We start from the raw sequence: 19,343 nt of genomic DNA, 5'->3' as shown, positions 1-19,343 counted from the left end.
ATACTTCATATCAGCTGTTGAAAGCCTGCAAACTACACTTACTGTGGTACATATTTGATGCAATTAATATTGTGCACAGGTCATTATTTCTTTGCTCAAACATGCACCACGGGATAAAATAACTATTTACATAAGACGGTACTGTTTTAATCAACACATACAATGTCAACCTTGCTGAGAGCAGAAGATGGCTAAACGATACTGCAGGGTGAAGCAGAACAACTTCATAATCCTTAAGCTTTGCGGGTTTTTGGTAAATTCAATTTCCCAAGTTCAGGTAAGCTGTTTTCTGCAGAAGAATATTTAAAAACAGACTCTATGTCCCTCAGTAAATTTTTAATGCAGAGTTCGTTCAACTACAGTCAAATGACTTATGAAAAAATAAAACATCTGTTCTATTATTGTAGACTCTATGGGACTTTACAGGCACATTAAGATTTGTCTGGATGAGATACTGGATGGATACTGTTATTAAGCACCTCAAAATATAGAGCCACCCTGAAACATGGAAGTAGTCAGACTCTGCTGCTTTGTGCGACGTCATGTTTTTCCATGCATGAACTACAAGTGCAGCATGCCTTCATGCAAATCACTTCTGTCTGTACATTATAGAGAATCCGAGAGTAGAACACCTGGTTCTCATACCCCCTTCCCCAACATAAAACCCATTTACAAAAATAGTCACATATAATAGTAAACAACCTGTGAATTAAAAAATGATAAGTTCACCAACACTGATTTTTGTAAAAATATGGCAAATGTGGCTGTTGAAATGCAAACAGTGGATACAATTTTTCTACTGTGTGTTTCATGTTAAACACAGAGATTCATAGGTTCGCACCTTATTTTTTCAACTGGTCCCTACAGTCTGATTGGCCATTTTATCTTCTCTTCAGCAGTGTCAGCTGGTAATAAAAACAACAACCTCCTGTCAAGATGTTACCCTGTTTTACAGAGCTGCAGTTTGATGACGAGGGGTCACTGTCTTGTTAATAGGCACTGACCTTTTATATATATATATAATTATATATATATATTTATATATGTAAAAACTGTCAGTTTGGCATGTACCTCCTACAGGAGTCCTGTTGACACAAATACCTACTTTCTCAGGCTGTAAACAGTTTATTATCACAAACAGAATTCTGTGTTACTTTTTACTTTCCCTGCTGTCTTTACCTTTATCTTCTTTTTCTGATTTGTCTTTTTCATATTTATCCTTGTCTGGCTTTGTTACGCTATCATAGGATGGTGGGGAGGTTGTGGATGGGGTCATGTCTGTTTTTTCTGGAGTAGAGTTCTCATTTAGTTTATCCATAATTATATCTTCTTTCATGGGCAGATCGTCCTCATCTTTACCTTTATCCTGATTAAATATACATGAAACTTTTTTGACTTTTTGCCTTAAAAGGTGACGTCTGTAAGCACGCTGAATGATGACAGCAGATACTTCTTCCTGTTTTCGTTTTAATGTGGTTGTGATCGGTTCATAGGAGACTTTGGAAGGATTGGCTGCCATAAACCGATCTTCCATCTGTATTCTGAGGGCGTCCATCTCCCCACTTTCCCCCAGAACACGCTTTGTGAAAGCAAACAAGATGTCAAGGCAGTGAATTCTGTCACCGCTTACCATGGGCAGATCCATTGCAATAAGCTGGACTTTGTTTGGTTTGGCTATAAGAAGAGGAGGATCTAATGAAGCTGCAAAATCCGATAGTTTGCTGAACTCTATGAATTGTGTTGCATCGGGATCAAACTTCTCCCAGACTTCATAGAACATCTCAAAGTCATCCTCACTCAAGGGTTCAGCACTTTCTTCAGTAGCAACACTGAAGTTCTCCAAAATCACAGCAATGTACATGTTCACCACCACCAGGAATGATATGATAATGTAGCTGACAAAGAAGAAAATCCCAACGGAAGGGTTGCCACAGTCACCTTTCACAGAGCTCCCTGGATGATCTTTATGGGGGTCACAGTCTGGCTCCCCACTGTTAAGAATTGGGGCGAGCAAACCATCCCAGCCAGCAGACGTGGTAATTTGAAATAGGCAGATCATGCTGTTGCCAAACGTTTCAAAGTTGAACATGTCATCAATCCCAACTTCCCTCTTCACATAGGCAAAGTTGGACATGCCAAATATCGCATAGATAAACATGACCAGGAAGAGCAGCAAGCCAATGTTGAACAAAGCAGGAAGAGACATCATCAGAGCAAAAAGCAGAGTGCGGATTCCCTTAGCGCCTTTAATGAGACGCAGGATTCGACCAATTCTGGCCAGTCGAATGACTCTGAATAGTGTGGGGGACACAAAATATTTCTCAATCATCTCAGCTAAGAACATACCTGTTGAAAAACAAATTAAATTAGTAAATAATGTTATTGCATTAAAAAGATACTGCTAAAGATTTACCTTAAAAACATTGTAGAACTTCAAGAATAGTTGAACATATTTTAGAAGTTAGCCTTTCAGTCATTTTTACAAAACCTTTACAGTTTGCTGTGCTTTGGAAACTCATAAATCCCAACAGAAATTCTAAAGTAATTTGCCAGATAACAAAATGCTGCATTAATAACTATATATATAAACAAGTGCACAAATACATAAAAAAACCCTTTCTAGGAAAAACTGATAACTAATATATATGGACTACCAAATACTGAGACTAGAAGAATAGCTTTCTGTTTAATGGTAACAAAAATGATCTCAGTCAATCTGAAGAAAGATCATTTTTATAATAGTACTAAAATGCCATGTAGTCAAATAATGGTATTCAAAGAAAATATGTATTCTTGAAGAGAACTGCAACTTCTTATTCACACATGAAATAATGTGAACACAAGTTTACTACTAATGACACAGCAATTCCAAGCTGGATAATAAAGAGGCTTCTTAGAACTCACTGAACAGTAGAAGAATTTAACATTTTATTATGTATTTCAAAGCAGAAAAATAACTACATCCCATTTCCATACGAAAATGGCAAAACTAATTTGCATATTAAGGAGTTCTGAGAAGTTAAAATGACGGAATTTTTACTCAAGTTCTTTCGGGTTTTCTGCTGTAGATTAACCAAAGTATAGAAGAGCCATTTATCCAGTTCTGTTTCTCCAGTTGCTCACTCTATCTCACACATAAAACCTCTCAGGATCAAGTAAAACTCCCAAGTAAGCTGAGGATTTTACTCTGCTCTGCATGCTACCTGAACAACAGTCCCACACAGATATTGCTCTCGGATTTTAGATTGTTGGACTCTTTTCCTGTAACTGCAACTGTTAGTTTATATCAAAATTGCCTTTCATGTATGAGTTTATTTCTGTGCTGAGGAATCTGTACTGAATTCAGAATGAATATCTCATTTCAATGTATAGAATTTATAGAAATAGAATTTATAGAAAAGTGAGAGTGTATTAAACCTATTGCTAAAAAAATTCTTACCATACTGTTCAGTTACTTTATAGATAATATGAAATCAGAAGACAAAGACATAGTGATCAGACTTTCCAGTGACAGTATCAAACCAAAATATGACTCTATATGTAAAAAACGTTCCAGTTTCCACAGAATTAGCCATTTCATTAAAAAGAATTGTTCTTACCCACTATGGAGAGAATGACAACCACAAAATCAAAAATATTCCAGCCTATAGTGAAGTAGTAATGGCGAAGTGAAATCAACTTCAGGACACATTCTCCAGTGAAAAGTACAATAAACACGAGGTTAATCCAATATAAAATATTTTCCATGTCTTCACTCTGATCATCTGTTTCTACCATCATTGTGACCATGTTAAGGCAGATAAGTATCATGATACTGATATCAAATGCTTGTTTTGTTACAAAATCAAAGACCATGCCTTGGAATTTATTCTGGGGAGGGAACAAAAAATATTAATTATGATATGCATTGATTAACATTTATTCTTCAAAATTGTTACAAATTATCTAAGCCTAGTATGAAGGGCATTCCATGTATTCCATGAAAGCCTTCATTTGTTTGAATTTTCCAGTTAGAACATGAAAACACAAATTAAATATAAATGCAACTACTGTGTTTGTAAGCATTATTAGGAAATACTGTGGGAACTGGGGCTGTTTAGTCTAGAGAAGAGGAGACTAAGGAAGGATCTCAGTAATATTTACAAATTTATAAATGGTGTCAGGAGGTTGGGACATCCCTTTATTCTGTTGTATCTAGCAACAGGACAAGGGGTAATGGGATGAATCTGGAATACAAAAAGTTCCATTTAAATATAGGAAAAAAACTATTTCACTGTTAGGGTCAGGGAGCCCCGGCACAGGCTGCCCAGGGAGAGTGTGGAGTCTCCTTTCTTAGAGGTCTTCAAGACCCGCCTGGACATGTTTCTATGTGACCTGATCTAGGTGGACCTGCTTCTGCAGGGGGGTTGGACTAGATGATCTCTAAAGGTCCCTTCCAACCCCTACCATTCTATGATTCTATGATTATGATTCTATGATTAAAGGGTTCATTTCAAAATATGCTCAGTGTAGTTTTTTTTACAGTTGTAAAAGGACATTTTGCTCCCCTGTACCAGTTCACTGGAACCTTTTGTGGCACAGACTGCCACCAGCATAGCCTTCAAAAGAGTTATCTTCCATTTGTCAGCTATAGAGAATTTACTGATAGCTGGACTGGCCACTGAGTGGGTTCCACTATCCAAAGTAGAACTGCAGAGCTGGCATGACTCTGCCCCAGCCAAATTCTGCTCTGTAGTGCTAGAGTAGCCCTGCTCAGGAGAGCAAAGCATTGCATGGATTGTGTAACGGATGTGTGGGGCAAAAGTACTTTTTTTCAGGAAATGATAAGGTAACTTGCTCCTATACAGAAGTTTCAGAGTCTTCCTGTGCCCTAAGGCTTTCACATATTTTGACAAATACATTGCTACATTTAATTGTTCTAGTCAAACCAGTGTTTTAAAAAAATGCCACATAAAATGTCATGGCCCTCAGCAGAGAGGAAATGAGAGGGGAGGAAAAAGAAAAGTCCTCCATATTCAAACCAAAACGAGAAAAATAAATGGATTTCAGATTAATAAGGCTTTTCTTATATCACTTGGCTTTTTAGCTTACAAGTTATTGAGCCTAAGGTGTAATTAAAACAATCCCAGTTTAAGTGAAAAAACACCAAGAAATATTTTTATTCTTACCGCTGGTCGAGGTATAGGCTTTTGTGGTTTCTTTGAACCCAATTTTTTCATTGCATTGTAGTATTTCTTCTGTTCTTCTGTCATAAAAATGTCTTGACCTCCAAAGTAAACCAAACAGACAAAAACTGGTTACAATCACATATTTCTACTCATTACTTATAAACAAAGATACTAAATCGTAATAGTCACTCTTGTTCACATTATCATGTGTGGGAAAAGTTAGGACAGACATAAAAGATACTCTTTTATCATTATTATTAGAACTCTGGTAACAGAATCTTGTTTTACATATTCCACTCAATGTTTAGGATGGTTTTTGGGGATGTTTAGGATGTTCTTTTGTGAGTCTCTTGAACTCACATTGCTTGTGGTAGACCTCTGCTTTTCATTGGCCAGAGGGGTGGTACAGAGGAAGGAGAGATGCTTTTCTTTGTTCTAATAAATTTCATCAGTTATTACAGAGGCCCAATCTAATAAAACACTCCATTCTTCTCTTGAATTTCCTTTAGAGTAAATTTTGGCAAAATTTCAGAATATCTGTGATAAGAAGGTATCCTGATGGTCATATTTCATGACCTCTTCTTCTCCCCCCACAGGACCTGAAGCAGGAGATCCTGGAACTACTATGTGGAATGAGTAGAAAAAAGCACTAACTTCTCTCCATCTCAACCCATTTCAGCAAATGGATCCAACAGCACACCCAGCCCTCCAATTATACTTCATGTAGCCAGCTACTTAAGTTCTGCAGATGAAACACTGATATCTTTTGTTGACAATATAAAGACTAAGGAATAAATAAATAAAAGATAATACAACATTTATTATTCCAGTTCTTAAATCTACACTGTTGAGTTCTGAGACATGAAGGTAGTATAGCTAAGAGTTTTTATAGCTGCATTTAGCTATTTCAATACTTAGCCCTTTTATTAGTCTAGATTCCAGTCCTAAATCCACATCTTTACAAATATGACATTATTTCAGCAACCATAGACAGATATATGCTGTCATTTTTCCATTAAATCCTCATCAACTCAAATTATAAGCTTTAATAATTTAACGTATTGAAAATGCAGAGTACCTACTAGTTTATCATAAAATGAAGAAATAATATTTTGTGAATTTTATCTACCAAAAATAAGCAAACTTTTTTTTCTCCCTTTTTAAAAAAATGGAGTACTTATCTTCTTTTTCTGCTGATTGAAATTGTCAATGATGACACCAATGAAAAGGTTCAAGGTAAAGAATGATCCAAAGATGATAAAGATGACAAAGTAAAGATACATGTATAGGTTATCTTCATACTTAGGTTGATCCAAAACCTGCAAACAACACACAGAAACTAAGCCTTAGTTTAACTGTAAGCACAGAATGAAATGTCCCCTAGAGAGACTTTAGGGCTCTATTACTCTGATCTTTGCTTCTTATGGCCAAGTTCCACATATCCATCCCACTTATCTTCCATTAACGAAGTTACATTTTTGACAAAGAGCTTTGCTATCAAACTTGTTCATTCATTTTAAAAAATGTAACTGGTGTATGTAAGCATTGAATAAATACTGAAGGCACAACTGGTTTACATTAGCATAACACCATCTGTCTGAGTCTATAGAAAACCAGAAACACCAGAAACTGCCCTGGATTGCAGAGGACAGGCATGGTTAGAATAAGCATATTTTCTTGGTACAACTATGCACGTTTACTATACAACAGGCTTCCCACTGGGAGTGCAGCTTACCAAATATGCTGGAGCTTTACCAGTATAGTTTATTCAGTTGTTTACTTAGAACTAGAGGATAGCTTGCACCAATGTAGCAAGGGGGAGGCAAAAGGGTGAGAAAATGCACAGATAGTTAAGAGGAACTGTGCCCTGAAGAAAGGAGTCAGGCAGCTGTCATGCCACAGTGAAAGTCTCAACTTTTAATAAAAAGTGCTACAAAAAATCAACTCTAAGCTGTGTATTGGTGCCTGTTTTCAAATGTAAATAATGCCTCGATGCACAATGAGGGGAGGGAAAGGCATTTCATGGCAATAGTTAAGTGTTCTGTGGAAGTCTACTTTGGTCCAACTGCACCATAGAGAACATGGACTCCTTTAGGACTGCTCCTCTGCTTTCTTCAGCTCTTGTATTTCTCCTATGGTTTCCATTTTCTTTAACTCTAAAAATATAATAACTCCATGTTCTCTCACTTTTACTGTTACTTCTCTAAGATGTTAAAATTACATTCTTAAAGCATGGCACTCAGTAAAAAGAAATTGAATCAGGGGCCTATACTTACGTTACGAGAATCCACAGCTGCATACATGATATCCATCCATCCTTTAAATGTAGCCTATGAACAGAACACTGGTGTTTAACTCATGCTTTTCCTGGAAAATTACTTGTAAGAAACATTGTTTAAGAGCAGAAGACTGTCATAAACACCAGCACAGTGCAATGCTAATAGGTGACTCTTCCATAATATGTTTTATTCATATATGAGAACTGAAAGCAAATTCTAGTATCTGACTATAGAGGACACAGCATCTATTAAAAATTTTTATCAACTATGAGTAATATCTGCTATAAAAGTTGTTTTCTATGTATGAACAAAGTAGATGTACTTGATAGAGGTCAGTGTAGCTACGGTGAATTAGGTTTGAACTATATATTCTTTATCGTAGTCAGCACAGTCTCTATGCTTTGTGTTATTTCTATAGAGTCTGGATTTATCCCACACTTTATAATTCCAAACCAAGAAGTAGGGGACAAGATCTCTAAAGGAAAGAAGCAATGAAAAATTATTTTTTACTGTTAAAGTAAACAAGAGACAGAGAAAAAGGTAGAAATTAAGAAGCGGTGACTTACCACTTGAAGCAGAGAAAGATAACCAAGGCCTACATTATCAAAGTTAACCTTCACATTCTTCCATCGGGCAGTTTCATTGTTTTTTATGAGCTCTTCACATTGACTATAGTTGTTGATTTGGCTGATATCAAATCTCTCATCAGTTGTAGTGTTAACACAGTAGTAAAATTTTCCAGCAAATAGATTTACTCCCATGATACTGAAGATCAGCCAGAATATAAGGCAAACAAGAAGCACATTCATAATGGATGGAATTGCTCCTAACAGGGCATTCACAACCACCTAGAGTACAAATGAAACCCAAAACACTGTTAAGAACATAGGGATGAGAATCTTATTAAAATGGTTCATCAACCTATCTTAAATGTAACACTCTATTTTAATCCTAATAGCTGTGTTACTTTTTTGTTTGTTTGCTTTTTAATTGTTGAGCTTAAAAAGTAAGAAATGCAGTATAGAGAAGAGATAAAATGTCAGCATAATTAGAAGGAAAAATATATACATAGTAGCAAATGGTAACTTTAAAGAACAGGGAAAAGAAGAATAAGCACATAAACAAAATCAAAACTAGAAAAAGTCAGCAATGTATTAATTTGTTTTAGAATATTTACTAAACTTGTGTCTGCAAAATCATTTATATAATGTTTCTAATAACTGATTGCATCAAACTCGATAAACTTTTTTCTATTACATGTCTACTGGATAAACAGACCAAATCAATACTACTGAGCTAATTTTAAATTGAAAGTTATTTTAAAACTTCTTTTCAGTAAAATAAAACTCAGGGATGTATGTATGTTCACTTGGATGGCTATACGTAAAATCAGAAAAGCAGGCATGTTCAACCAGGAAACTAGATGAGTATCTGAACATGGAAAAGCTGGTAGTGTTGAGGCAAGTGGCAGAGAAGACTTGAAGAAGAGATTTGATTTAATTCCCAAATGCATTTTAGGAAAAATCAGGCTTCAGAAAAGAAAAATATGAAAATGAGTTCATGTATGATGATGAATAATTAATGACAACATACCAGAATAAAAATAAAATCGTAAAGAAAACAAAATTAGGGAGAAAGTAGGTCCATTATGAATGAGAATTACTGATGGAACTGATGAACTACTAAACTAGTTAACTCCTGTTTTAAATCTTTTTGTGAGGCTAATAATATAAAATTTAACAACTAAGGAGCACTGTTACCAATTTTGCAAAAACAGCTAAACCAAATCTTTAGAACCTAATGAAGATTTTGTTTTTAAAATGCAGGACATAAATAATTCTTTATTTATGATTCATTAGTATGTTATTTTTTTTCTATTTGAATTATAAATATGTAGCTTAAGCCTGTAAAATATTTTGGCATTACATTTGTAGCTACAATTAATAGATTCCATAGAACCAATAATTTGTAAAATTAGTAATCTAGGTAGATCCTTTAGTTCTTTGTCATTTTAGAGAATATAAAATAAAACCTTTGAATGTTAGTTTTGGTGATGAACCACCACTATCCATATCATCCAGTAGACAGGCCGAAGGAAATGAGAAATACATGGTTTACATTCAGAGCTCCATTCCTGACAAAAAAACCCATATCTTTGGGCTGCTACATATTTTGAACAATATTTAAGATACTATAGGACTTCAGTGAAATTGTTTTTATGTTAAATTTAGGAGATGGACAAAATGAGGTTCCTTTCAATGTATATTACTTTACAACTCTGTAAAAGCACAGAATAATCATTAATACCTATCACAGATCAATAATTAAATAAAATATAACTTTTTTATCATTCATAAGCCAGGCAGAGAGGATTCCCAGGCTAATGAATAAATCTCTTCTAACTATTTAAACAGGGCTGTTGGTTGTTGACAGAACTGTACTCTCAGCTTTGTCAATGACTGTGGAAGGGCATGAGGAGTAGTTGGACCTAAACAAATGAACAGTTTAATAATAATGCTGAATTATTTTAATTGTAAATTCATGAACTCAGTGATTTTAGTGGGAAGTTTGACTAGAATAACAAAAGTCAACATCGTTTTTTTACCAGTTCATTTCTATTTTCCAAATGTATATTAGGTTTTACCTTATTTTTATTTAAAGTTATCTCAATTCTTACATTAAAAAACATAAGTAAATTTCTTAAAGATAGTCATATCATCCAGCAGGAAAAATATATTGAGATATGTTGAGATATAAATATATAAATATATTGAGATATAATATATTGAGATATAAAAGGATAGTTATTGAAGTGAAAATATTTGTCCTTGAGCTTTCAGTAGCATTATATCCAAGAATTCTGTTCCTCTTTCTGTTACAGCTGCAGGTCTAGTAACATTCTTCGTTCTTTAATTACTGGATTTCTCCAGCTGACCTACTTTCTCTGGTTTTAGTCCTGAAGCTATAGCGGGACCAGCTTGTAATATGAATAATTTGAAGACACCAAAGCATACTGTTGACTGAAAACAGTGATCTAGACACCTCCTAACTTGCATTAGTAGTAAAAGTGGGAGAAAAGAGAGCAAGGCCTGGCAGCAAGTGAAAGTAGGAAAAGCATTAGAGAAAGTGTTGTTTACTGGTTAAAAAGAAGAGGTAGCGTGTGCCCGAGCTATAGCAGTGGTGGGAAGACGCAGGGGAAACATATTTTCTATAGGGGAGATGTTTTTTATTAATTATTACTTTGGGTAGGCACAAGTCCTGATTCTAGAGAATAGTGTGGTGGATTAAAAATTTTAGATATTTAGAATGGAATTTCTTGCTTATATATAGGAAGTATAATGCTCATCAGAAGTAATTACAAGTGCCTATGCCAATATTTGCACCACACTATATTGTCCTATATTGTCATATTTTCAGTTCACAGATGTTAAATACCAATGAAATTACTATGTTATGAACTGACACCTTGAATTTCATGTATCAGACCTTAAAATCTTTCCAAATTAACTTCTTCACCATTTGTGCTACTGTATCATTAAAAGACATGAAGCCTGAAATTAATTACTTTAAAGAAGGCAAATTTCAATGGTTAATTGATTAACTAATTAAAATATAAGTTTAATTTATAGACTGAAGATATCTAACCTCATCTACTACTTTCTCTTATAGTGTTATTGAATCATAAATCTCCTAATCTGGGTATTTTACTAAGATATACAATTAGCATATCAGGATCAAATCAGTAGGTAAAGGTCACACCAACATGGAAGTTATGGGATTGACAATTACCCATAAACCTTCATGTCAAGTGATTGTTTTTTCCTTGCCACGTTAAATTGTCACTTATGCAATTTACTGTGCATATAAAATTTGAAATATTTTGTATTCAGTTTATTTTTCTAATCACTCCCATGAAAAGAAACACAGCTAATGTGGGGTTTTTTGTGACTTACTATTGAGATTTTAGATATGCCTTGTATCTGGTATTAACATCCCAAATTTTCAAATTTGCTTCAGCAAAGTTCCAGAGATTTGTTAGGGGCAAGGAGGTTGTATTTTCTATTTTAATTTAGAACCTTTAATGAAAGCCTGTTTCCTTTTTGGTTGAAGTCTTTTACTTTCCACACACACAGAGCATCACGTTTTCTTCAGAAGCTCACCAATTTATAGTTGACCTATAAATTTGCCAATCGTCTTATAACTTGGGCTGCCAAAGATCAGTGATTGCAGTAGGGATCTGACACAAGGATCCCTTTTAATTACAGCAATAGGATTTCAGCTGAGGCACATCTGATGATTAGACTTATGCCAATATGTCCAAGGCAGATGTACGGACCCTGAACTCAGACATCTTGAAGCTGAAGCTCTGAATATGTACCATCTCCAGTAGTTGACTACTGCTCCTAAGAGAAACATTTCTAAGTTTTCATGTCATAGCAGAAAACATAATGTCCATTTCAGTGCATTAAAGAAATTATCTAAACTAATAAAGATGACTGCACTGGAATAGACTGAAAGCCCAATTGGGCAGCTGAAAGTCTCAGCTGGGGTAACTGATATGGTGATAACAGCTAGGGACAGTAATTTCTCAAATATACTCAACTCTGTCAGCAAATGTCTTCTGATATGTTTTCAGGCTGCTTGGTGCTCTATAGATCATAATCAACTTTTGAAAATCAATATGGAAAGCAGTAAGCAATCAGCTTAGGCCAGAAATCATAAAGCCAGCTCCATCTCACAGATGCACTAGAAAAGTTGTCTTAAATAGAATGCAGTACTTCCAACCCGAAAGGGAGAAGGTATTTTAACATTGCCAATATAAAACTTTTAAATTGTAACAGAAATTCACAATTAATATTTAAAGAATACTGAGACTACACATGATACTCTATACTTGTATGAAATACACACATGCATATATATGTGTGTATATGTACACAGACTTTTTGGAGGAGTGTTGGTTTTTTAAAACTCTTCTGACTTTAGAAGAATTTATTGGTATGGGATAAATTCAGTTTTGTATATACATTGCATAGATCCATGCAGTTGATAAATCCTTGGGCCTACCAGGGAAATATGAAATAGAGTGAAAGGCCAAGAAGCCTAAATAAGTGTAACAATGTGTGCAATAACACATGAATTCATATAAGCAGATGAAGCTTTTTGCTTATATGTTAGTGAGAAATGTAAAATATATAGGATGATAGTGCACCATTTCTGCATGGATTTGTTGTTGATTATTCTGCATGCATTGTTTCTGTATATGCATGCATTATTTCAGATTCTTTCATTTTGTCTTACCCTCATCCCTTCAAATCGCGACAAGGCTCTTAGAGGTCTCAAAGCTCTTAGTGTCCTAAGGGATTTAATCGCACCAAGTTCTGAGTAGCCCAAGGCATTAGCTGTTAAGCTAACCAAAGAGACCTACACAAAAACAGAAAGGCAATATTGCTCATTCATCTTGTATATCTTTTTGATACATATGGTGGGAATGATGTGTGCCCTGAACTTCTCAAGAAGATTCAAGGCTGGACCTCTTTCTCCAGGCATCCTCTGTAATGCAGAAAGACCTTTCAAGTCAGACAAAGTAGAATAAAAGTATATTCCAGGTACCTGATGATGAAATTGTTGGTAGAATGGTATAAAAATGCCTTCTAAATTCACACAATCTAGTCAACATTTGGTGATATTTAAAGAAAAATGAAGGCACATGCTAAAAGAAAACTCCCAAAAGCTGAGTGAATTGAAATGGTCAGTTAAGGTCAGAACTTCCCATGATATCTTCAGAACTTGAAGAGAATGTAAAAGCTCTCAAAAACCACATCCAGACCTGGCCTTTGGTCACTTTCTAGTGTCCAAAAAATTTTATTCAACAGCCATAGCTATCAGTGCTGTTCAGATTTAACCAGACTAATCAAGACTGATAACCAACTGTTTGTTAGACAATGGCAGAAGCTTGATTGTTAGGCATATCCACACTTCATTACATTCCCTGTGACTCCTTTAACCACTTCATCAATTCTGGCTTGCATAACGCTGGTCTGGTCTGCAGGCAGATGAGTAAATAAACTAGAATAGCTGTAAAATAAATAATACAATTATCTTACATCAATAATCCATAGAAATGTATTTATAAGTAAACCCCTAGGAAGGAATGGCCCAAGTAAAGAGAAAAAAATATTCTATTTATCTCCATTTAATGTCTTTCCCTTCCATCTTTCCTCTTCTGTCTTAGTTCTTTCATTTCCAAATAAATCTTTTCAGTTAGTTATCTCAATACTCTGACTAAAGATTTTTTTCAAATGCTTCAGAGATTATTTTTTTTCACTAAAAATTGCACCAGGGTAAAGTTAAAATGAAAAACTTATGAAGTTATTTATAAAGTTTACAGAAGTAACTAAACCACAGATTATCAAATAAGAATGAAATATTTGTTGATAGATACAATAAACATAAAAGAACAATGTAAAGTGTCCACAGTGTCTCTGTCAAGCTCTATTTGCCATAGTAATTTACACATCTGATGATTGAGGCAATAAATGTTTTACAAGGGTAGAGGCTCAATGACAGAATACTAAGGGTGCATATAGTAATGTTTTATTACAGCATCTGCAATCCTGATGTGGACTTAAAAGTTCTGTATAGTAAAGACTTTGTGGTCTATTGTCCCATTGTAGTTTTAGGGAGATACATAACGATTTCTATAGAAATTTGCTGCTTTTCAGAATGAGCAAACTGGTGATTCAAGACATATTCTTACTTTGCATTCCCTGGGAATTACATATGTGGAACGGAGAGATGCCCTATTAGCTCAGACAGATGATGTCATGCTATTAGGGACAGAAGGGAAATGAAAGTCTACTATATAGTTAAAGATCTATAGACTTCCATTTATGCTACCCAGTACTGTGCACACATTGTTGAGCACATAGACTTGCAATTACAATGCATTTCTCATTAGATTTCCTTCAGATAATGTATATCTGCTCCTTGGTGGTGCAGCCTTTTGAAAATAATTTGAGAGCCTATTCCAAGCGAGCTCATCTGCAGTTCTCCAAGTGTCTCTTTAAGGTTCCCAAGGTGATGCAGTGGAAGTGCAAAAGTACTGACTAGAAAAATGGAACTCAGAGTTCCTTGTAGTATTTTCCTTTTATAATACACAGAGCAAGTGACAATATACTCACAGTAACTGATTAGAACTTAGAAACCCTGAAATATTTAAATTCCTTATACAATGAAAACTGAAGATGAACAGCATTCTTTCCATATCATAAGAAAAAATAAAGCATTATTTCAAGAAAGCATTACAGCTTTATAAAGCTAGAGAATATCAAGAAAACACCTCTCAAGTAATATCTAAATGTTTTTTTCTTTTCTGAATAGAATTATAAACAATACCACAGCAACAGTTGTAAAAAAAGTTTCCATTGAATAGAACAAAAAGCTTGTACTGAAAACAGAATCTGATTTTCAGAACTTGTAAAGGACATGAAAAAGAATACATACATCAACAATCAGGAAATCCAGCCAGCACCATGCGTTAGTGAAATAGGTTTGAAATCCATAAGCTACCCATTTTAAAAGCATTTCCAGAATGAAGATGTAAGTAAAAACTTTGTCAGCATATTCCAGCATCGTCTTGATAGTTTTACGTTGCTCTATGTATATATCTTCAAAGGCCTGTGAAAAATATTTTGAAGGTATAATTAAATGTCTTCACAATTTGCAGCATGGTATATAGTAACCAAGAAAGAATTGGAATTGGAGAGATGCATGTGATGATAAGGCATATATGGGGGTTGGACTAGATGATCTTTCAGGGTCCCTTCCAATACTTAAGATTCTGTGATATATTCTTCCCTCATGTGCCACTTTTGCTTTCACTCCATATTGTAGTCTTTTCATAAACCTAGGTCTAAACCAAATTTTCAGCTTTCAGCTGAGCTGAACAGTGATCCAACAAAACTTACTGTAATACTACTCTCCAGATCTCATTTCAATTGATTTCAATTGATACCAATGACTTTTTGACATAAGGATTTTCTTTGCGGTAGAGACACCTTTATATCAAAACGTTATCTGTGATTGTTAAACTATTCTGTGATACAGAATTTCTGAGGAACTGATAAATGAAACCAAACAATACATCGTAATGCACAAAGCAATCCTGAACAGAGTTTAATAATTCTGTTTCCCAAAGAAAGTGTTCACATTGACAGTGAATCACTGTGCATTGACTCAAGCACAGCAAGTACACTACATTCTGCTATGAGGAACTAATTCCTTCAGTACTTAGTGCACCCGACTGAACATCAATCTCGTAAAATACCTGGCGGAATCATATTGGCAACCTACATCTCAGTTTGACAGTTCAAGTTGCTGTCACTAAGTTCCAAGTTCAGCTGTGGTTTATTTTAAATGTGTGTAAGATCCCCCCCAAAAAAAGCTATTATGAAGACATGTGAATTCCAGCTTGATGTAACTAACTTCCATTAACACTAGATTTTGAACTCTACAAACAATTTGTTTCATAGCCTGTGAGCAGAAATATCCTACGATATATGCCAAATACTTTCTGATAAATGTTTAAATTAGAATATTTATGAACTGGATAGTAAATTCTGGTAAGTTACCTGCAGCTATACAATTAACTGCAATTCTACATGCTTGCTGCTTCAAATAGACACAACAGTTCCACACTGAATTTACCAGAGCACCGCTGCTAAGAAGAATCATGAAGACAATGAAGGTCTCAAACCAGTTGTGTTCAACAATCTTATAGCAGGTTTTCCTAAGGTTCCACCAGATTTTCCCTTTCCCATCTTCTACACTGACTTGACAGCATTTAAATCTCCGCACACAGCCTAAGTGCAATAATAAATTTTGACATGTCAGAATAATGTAAACATTTATTTGGAATCACAATGAACAGAAGTAATTTGGTTTATTTCAATGCTACTGCAATAGATGCTTGTAAATAACTATCTTCTATTTGAGGAACTTTTTCCCAATATTCGAAATTAAAGCTTTGTAACTCTTACAATAACTTCCAAGGAGAGAGAGCATTAGACTAGTACACCTATGGCAGTACATCTGAAGGAGTTACTAATATAAACAAAAAATACAACTGTAATAACAAAACTTCTTGATTTTGAATAAAAATAGAATCCAGCCAAAAAAAAAGTTAGGTCTAATCACTTTGCGTATTTTTTTATTTGCCTACCTTCTGTAAAACAAGCCTCTGGCTCTAGAGATTCTTCAGGTTCTGCTTCTGGCTGTTCCCCTTCTGGAGGTAGTCCAATATCAACTGTGCTGCCTTCTGATGAACTGGATGCATTTAATTTCTGTGAATGAAATTCCACATTTTTTTTTCAATTTCTTTTTTTTTTTAATAGAAGTTTATGTTTGAACTGCATACCAAAATATTTTATTTTGCATGTATTCCATGCTCTGACCTTAAAATAATAAACAATCTATAATGCCAAATTGCTCTACTACAGGTGAGGTCACAAGATTAGAAACTACATCATGTGCATTTTCCCTATTGAAAATATTTTTATATTTTCATACAAGGAATTGCTGAGATTATTTGAGTACTATTCTGAGCCACACATAAGAATTCTGACATGAAATTTCAGTAAGTTAGGAATGGGTGCCACCCATGCTTCATACTGTTTATTCCAATCATGTGGCTGCATTTGAGATTATGCTTCAGATAGCATGTGTTAACACAAATAATTTTCCAACATCATGACCAAACCAACAGCAAGCTGCACAGATGTATTTTCATGTCTCAAGTAAATGTTATTCTATCAAGTCTGTGAAATCTAAAAAGTTTGAATATGAACTTTACATTATCATTGACATGAAAACACATGTTATGAGTTATGTAAGATAGTTTATTTCTCTTTGGTTCCAAAAGAGCAGCACATTACTTTAAGAGCAGTAGCTGATATTTTGCATTCTCACTTGCCAATGCATTTTCTGAATTTATTGTGCATTTTGAAACTACTTATTACTTTGGTACAGTACTCATACATGTCCAACCACTGTAAAAGCCTCCCAAAAATCTTTATATTTTGAAGGCTAAAGTGAAAACAAATGCTTTTAAAACAATGCTGTCATAAAATAATACTACACCAATGAATCATACTGATAATATAGTCCAAATCTTCAAAATTGTTCTTTCACATCATCACATTATGTTGGCAACAGACAAATTTGAGTACTATAATAAGTAAAAGTAGTTTGATTATGGCATTCTATGACTCTTCTAATGTTATCACTATGCAGAGTATAACATCAGTAAAATGGCTGCATTGATAAGTAGCTAATTTTATAAAGGGAATGATGTAAGCAGATTTAGAATACAGTCTGTTGGGAATGAATCTTAGAGAGAGACATGGTTAACGTTAAAGATATATCTTTGCTGGCATTTAAAACTTAAGTTAGAGGCATTATTCCTTTAAGACACATTTGACATGTTTGAGAAACTCCAAATTCTAGACAGGTTTATTTTTGTAAAGGAAATGTAAACAATATTAGTATGTGAATACAGACAGTACCATAAGACTTCAGTGGAATTTTACATTGCAGACAATATTATGTCCTTCAAACAAAAAGAAGATTAATTCCTTTCTCCTCCACTCTGATTTTATCAAATCACACTGTCAAAACATGATGTTGTGATTTTGACACAGGCTTAACTTTGACTTTTGTGTACCATGGTAGAGCATAGCCTACATTTTAGAGGAAGATCAAACAAACAGAGACATTGTAGGGTGTATTATGCATGTACTTTCAGTGATATCTGCACACCCACTTCCTTTATGTTTCTTTGAAAATCTCAGCTTACATATTCATGGCTCATGTTTGTGCATGAGCTTTAGCATCTATGAGGTTAGGTCAAACATACAAAGACATGGATGCACACTTTTTTGCAGAATATCATTTAAAAATTTCCCATTGCAACATATTAGAATTATAGATAATGCCCGGCAGTTTGGTCATTGCGGAATACTGCCTCTAAAATGGAGAAACTGGAAAGTATGAGATATGTACTGCAGTCCTCCAATAAGGACCACAGCATTCAAACATCAGTGGAAGTCAGTCATCAGTTTGAGGAAAGCCCAGAAATACCATATACTCAAGGTACATTTCAAAGAATATGGTGTAAAAAATTAACATTTGTCAATACAATACAGTAAATAGTTGAAAAGTGACTATCTGTTGGTATTATGCAGAGTTTTCTTAAAATATTGCTTGCATCATTCCAATCTGGACAGCATTTCTAGCAGAATGCTGTAGTAGTAGCAGAGCAAACAAAAATTATGAAGTGGTTAAACTGTAAGTGTGAAAACCCTACTGTCCATTCCTTTACAGGAAATGAAGAGTTCAGTAACTCAGATATTATGCAATCAGTTTAATCAGCACATGTTAATTTTAAATAGGAATAATGAATTCCTATTACTGAAATTGTGTAAGACAAAAAACTCAAGGTGGAAGATTAGAGATATCCACTATAATGGAGAAATTAAAAAGATCAGATAGAAAAGAAAGAAACTGATCAGTAGAACAGTCAATTATCAGGAACGTCAGAAAGCCATCTTTATTTATGTGGGGCAGTATGTTTGGTGAGTTGTATCTTACAAGTCTCTTCTCACTGAAAATCTGGTATGCTTCTTTTAAAAAGCTGTAATAGTAATCACAGGAGTTAAGCTAAACAGAAAAGTCTTAAATTGAATCAACAGCAGCTGATACTTGGAACATAACATTTAAATGCCTTATCTCACTGACAGCTCAGTTACTTTTCTTTGTTGTTGATGTAATAGAGTATTTCCTTAGCATGCTGTTCTATTTTACCTGAATTTAGCCCCAAACTGATCACTATATGAAG

The 19,343-nt window shown here is 34.5% G+C and overlaps 1 protein-coding gene across 9 annotated transcripts in view; it reads right to left on the bottom strand.

Moving 5' to 3' along the window:
- Positions 1-1,150: 1,150 nt before the first annotated feature.
- The window catches only part of LOC104559722 (sodium channel protein type 2 subunit alpha), a 56,581-nt gene continuing 38,388 nt past the window's right edge, over positions 1,151-19,343 (bottom strand). For all 9 annotated transcript variants that reach the window (XM_062004970.1, XM_062004972.1, XM_062004977.1 and 6 more), the window contains exons 17-26: positions 16,671-16,791; positions 16,157-16,311; positions 14,954-15,127; positions 12,749-12,871; positions 8,014-8,295; positions 7,445-7,498; positions 6,350-6,487; positions 5,169-5,273; positions 3,600-3,870; positions 1,151-2,346 (exon numbers count right to left, since the gene is read on the bottom strand). In XM_062004970.1, the coding sequence (XP_061860954.1) occupies positions 1,151-2,346; positions 3,600-3,870; positions 5,169-5,273; positions 6,350-6,487; positions 7,445-7,498; positions 8,014-8,295; positions 12,749-12,871; positions 14,954-15,127; positions 16,157-16,311; positions 16,671-16,791 (2,619 nt within the window). The remainder of the gene's footprint in view (positions 2,347-3,599; positions 3,871-5,168; positions 5,274-6,349; positions 6,488-7,444; positions 7,499-8,013; positions 8,296-12,748; positions 12,872-14,953; positions 15,128-16,156; positions 16,312-16,670; positions 16,792-19,343) is intronic.

This window comes from Colius striatus, chromosome 11, assembly GCF_028858725.1.
Source record: "Colius striatus isolate bColStr4 chromosome 11, bColStr4.1.hap1, whole genome shotgun sequence".
Classification (NCBI taxonomy): Eukaryota; Metazoa; Chordata; class Aves; order Coliiformes; family Coliidae; genus Colius; species Colius striatus.
This window is presented reverse-complemented; position numbering and strand designations above follow the sequence as displayed.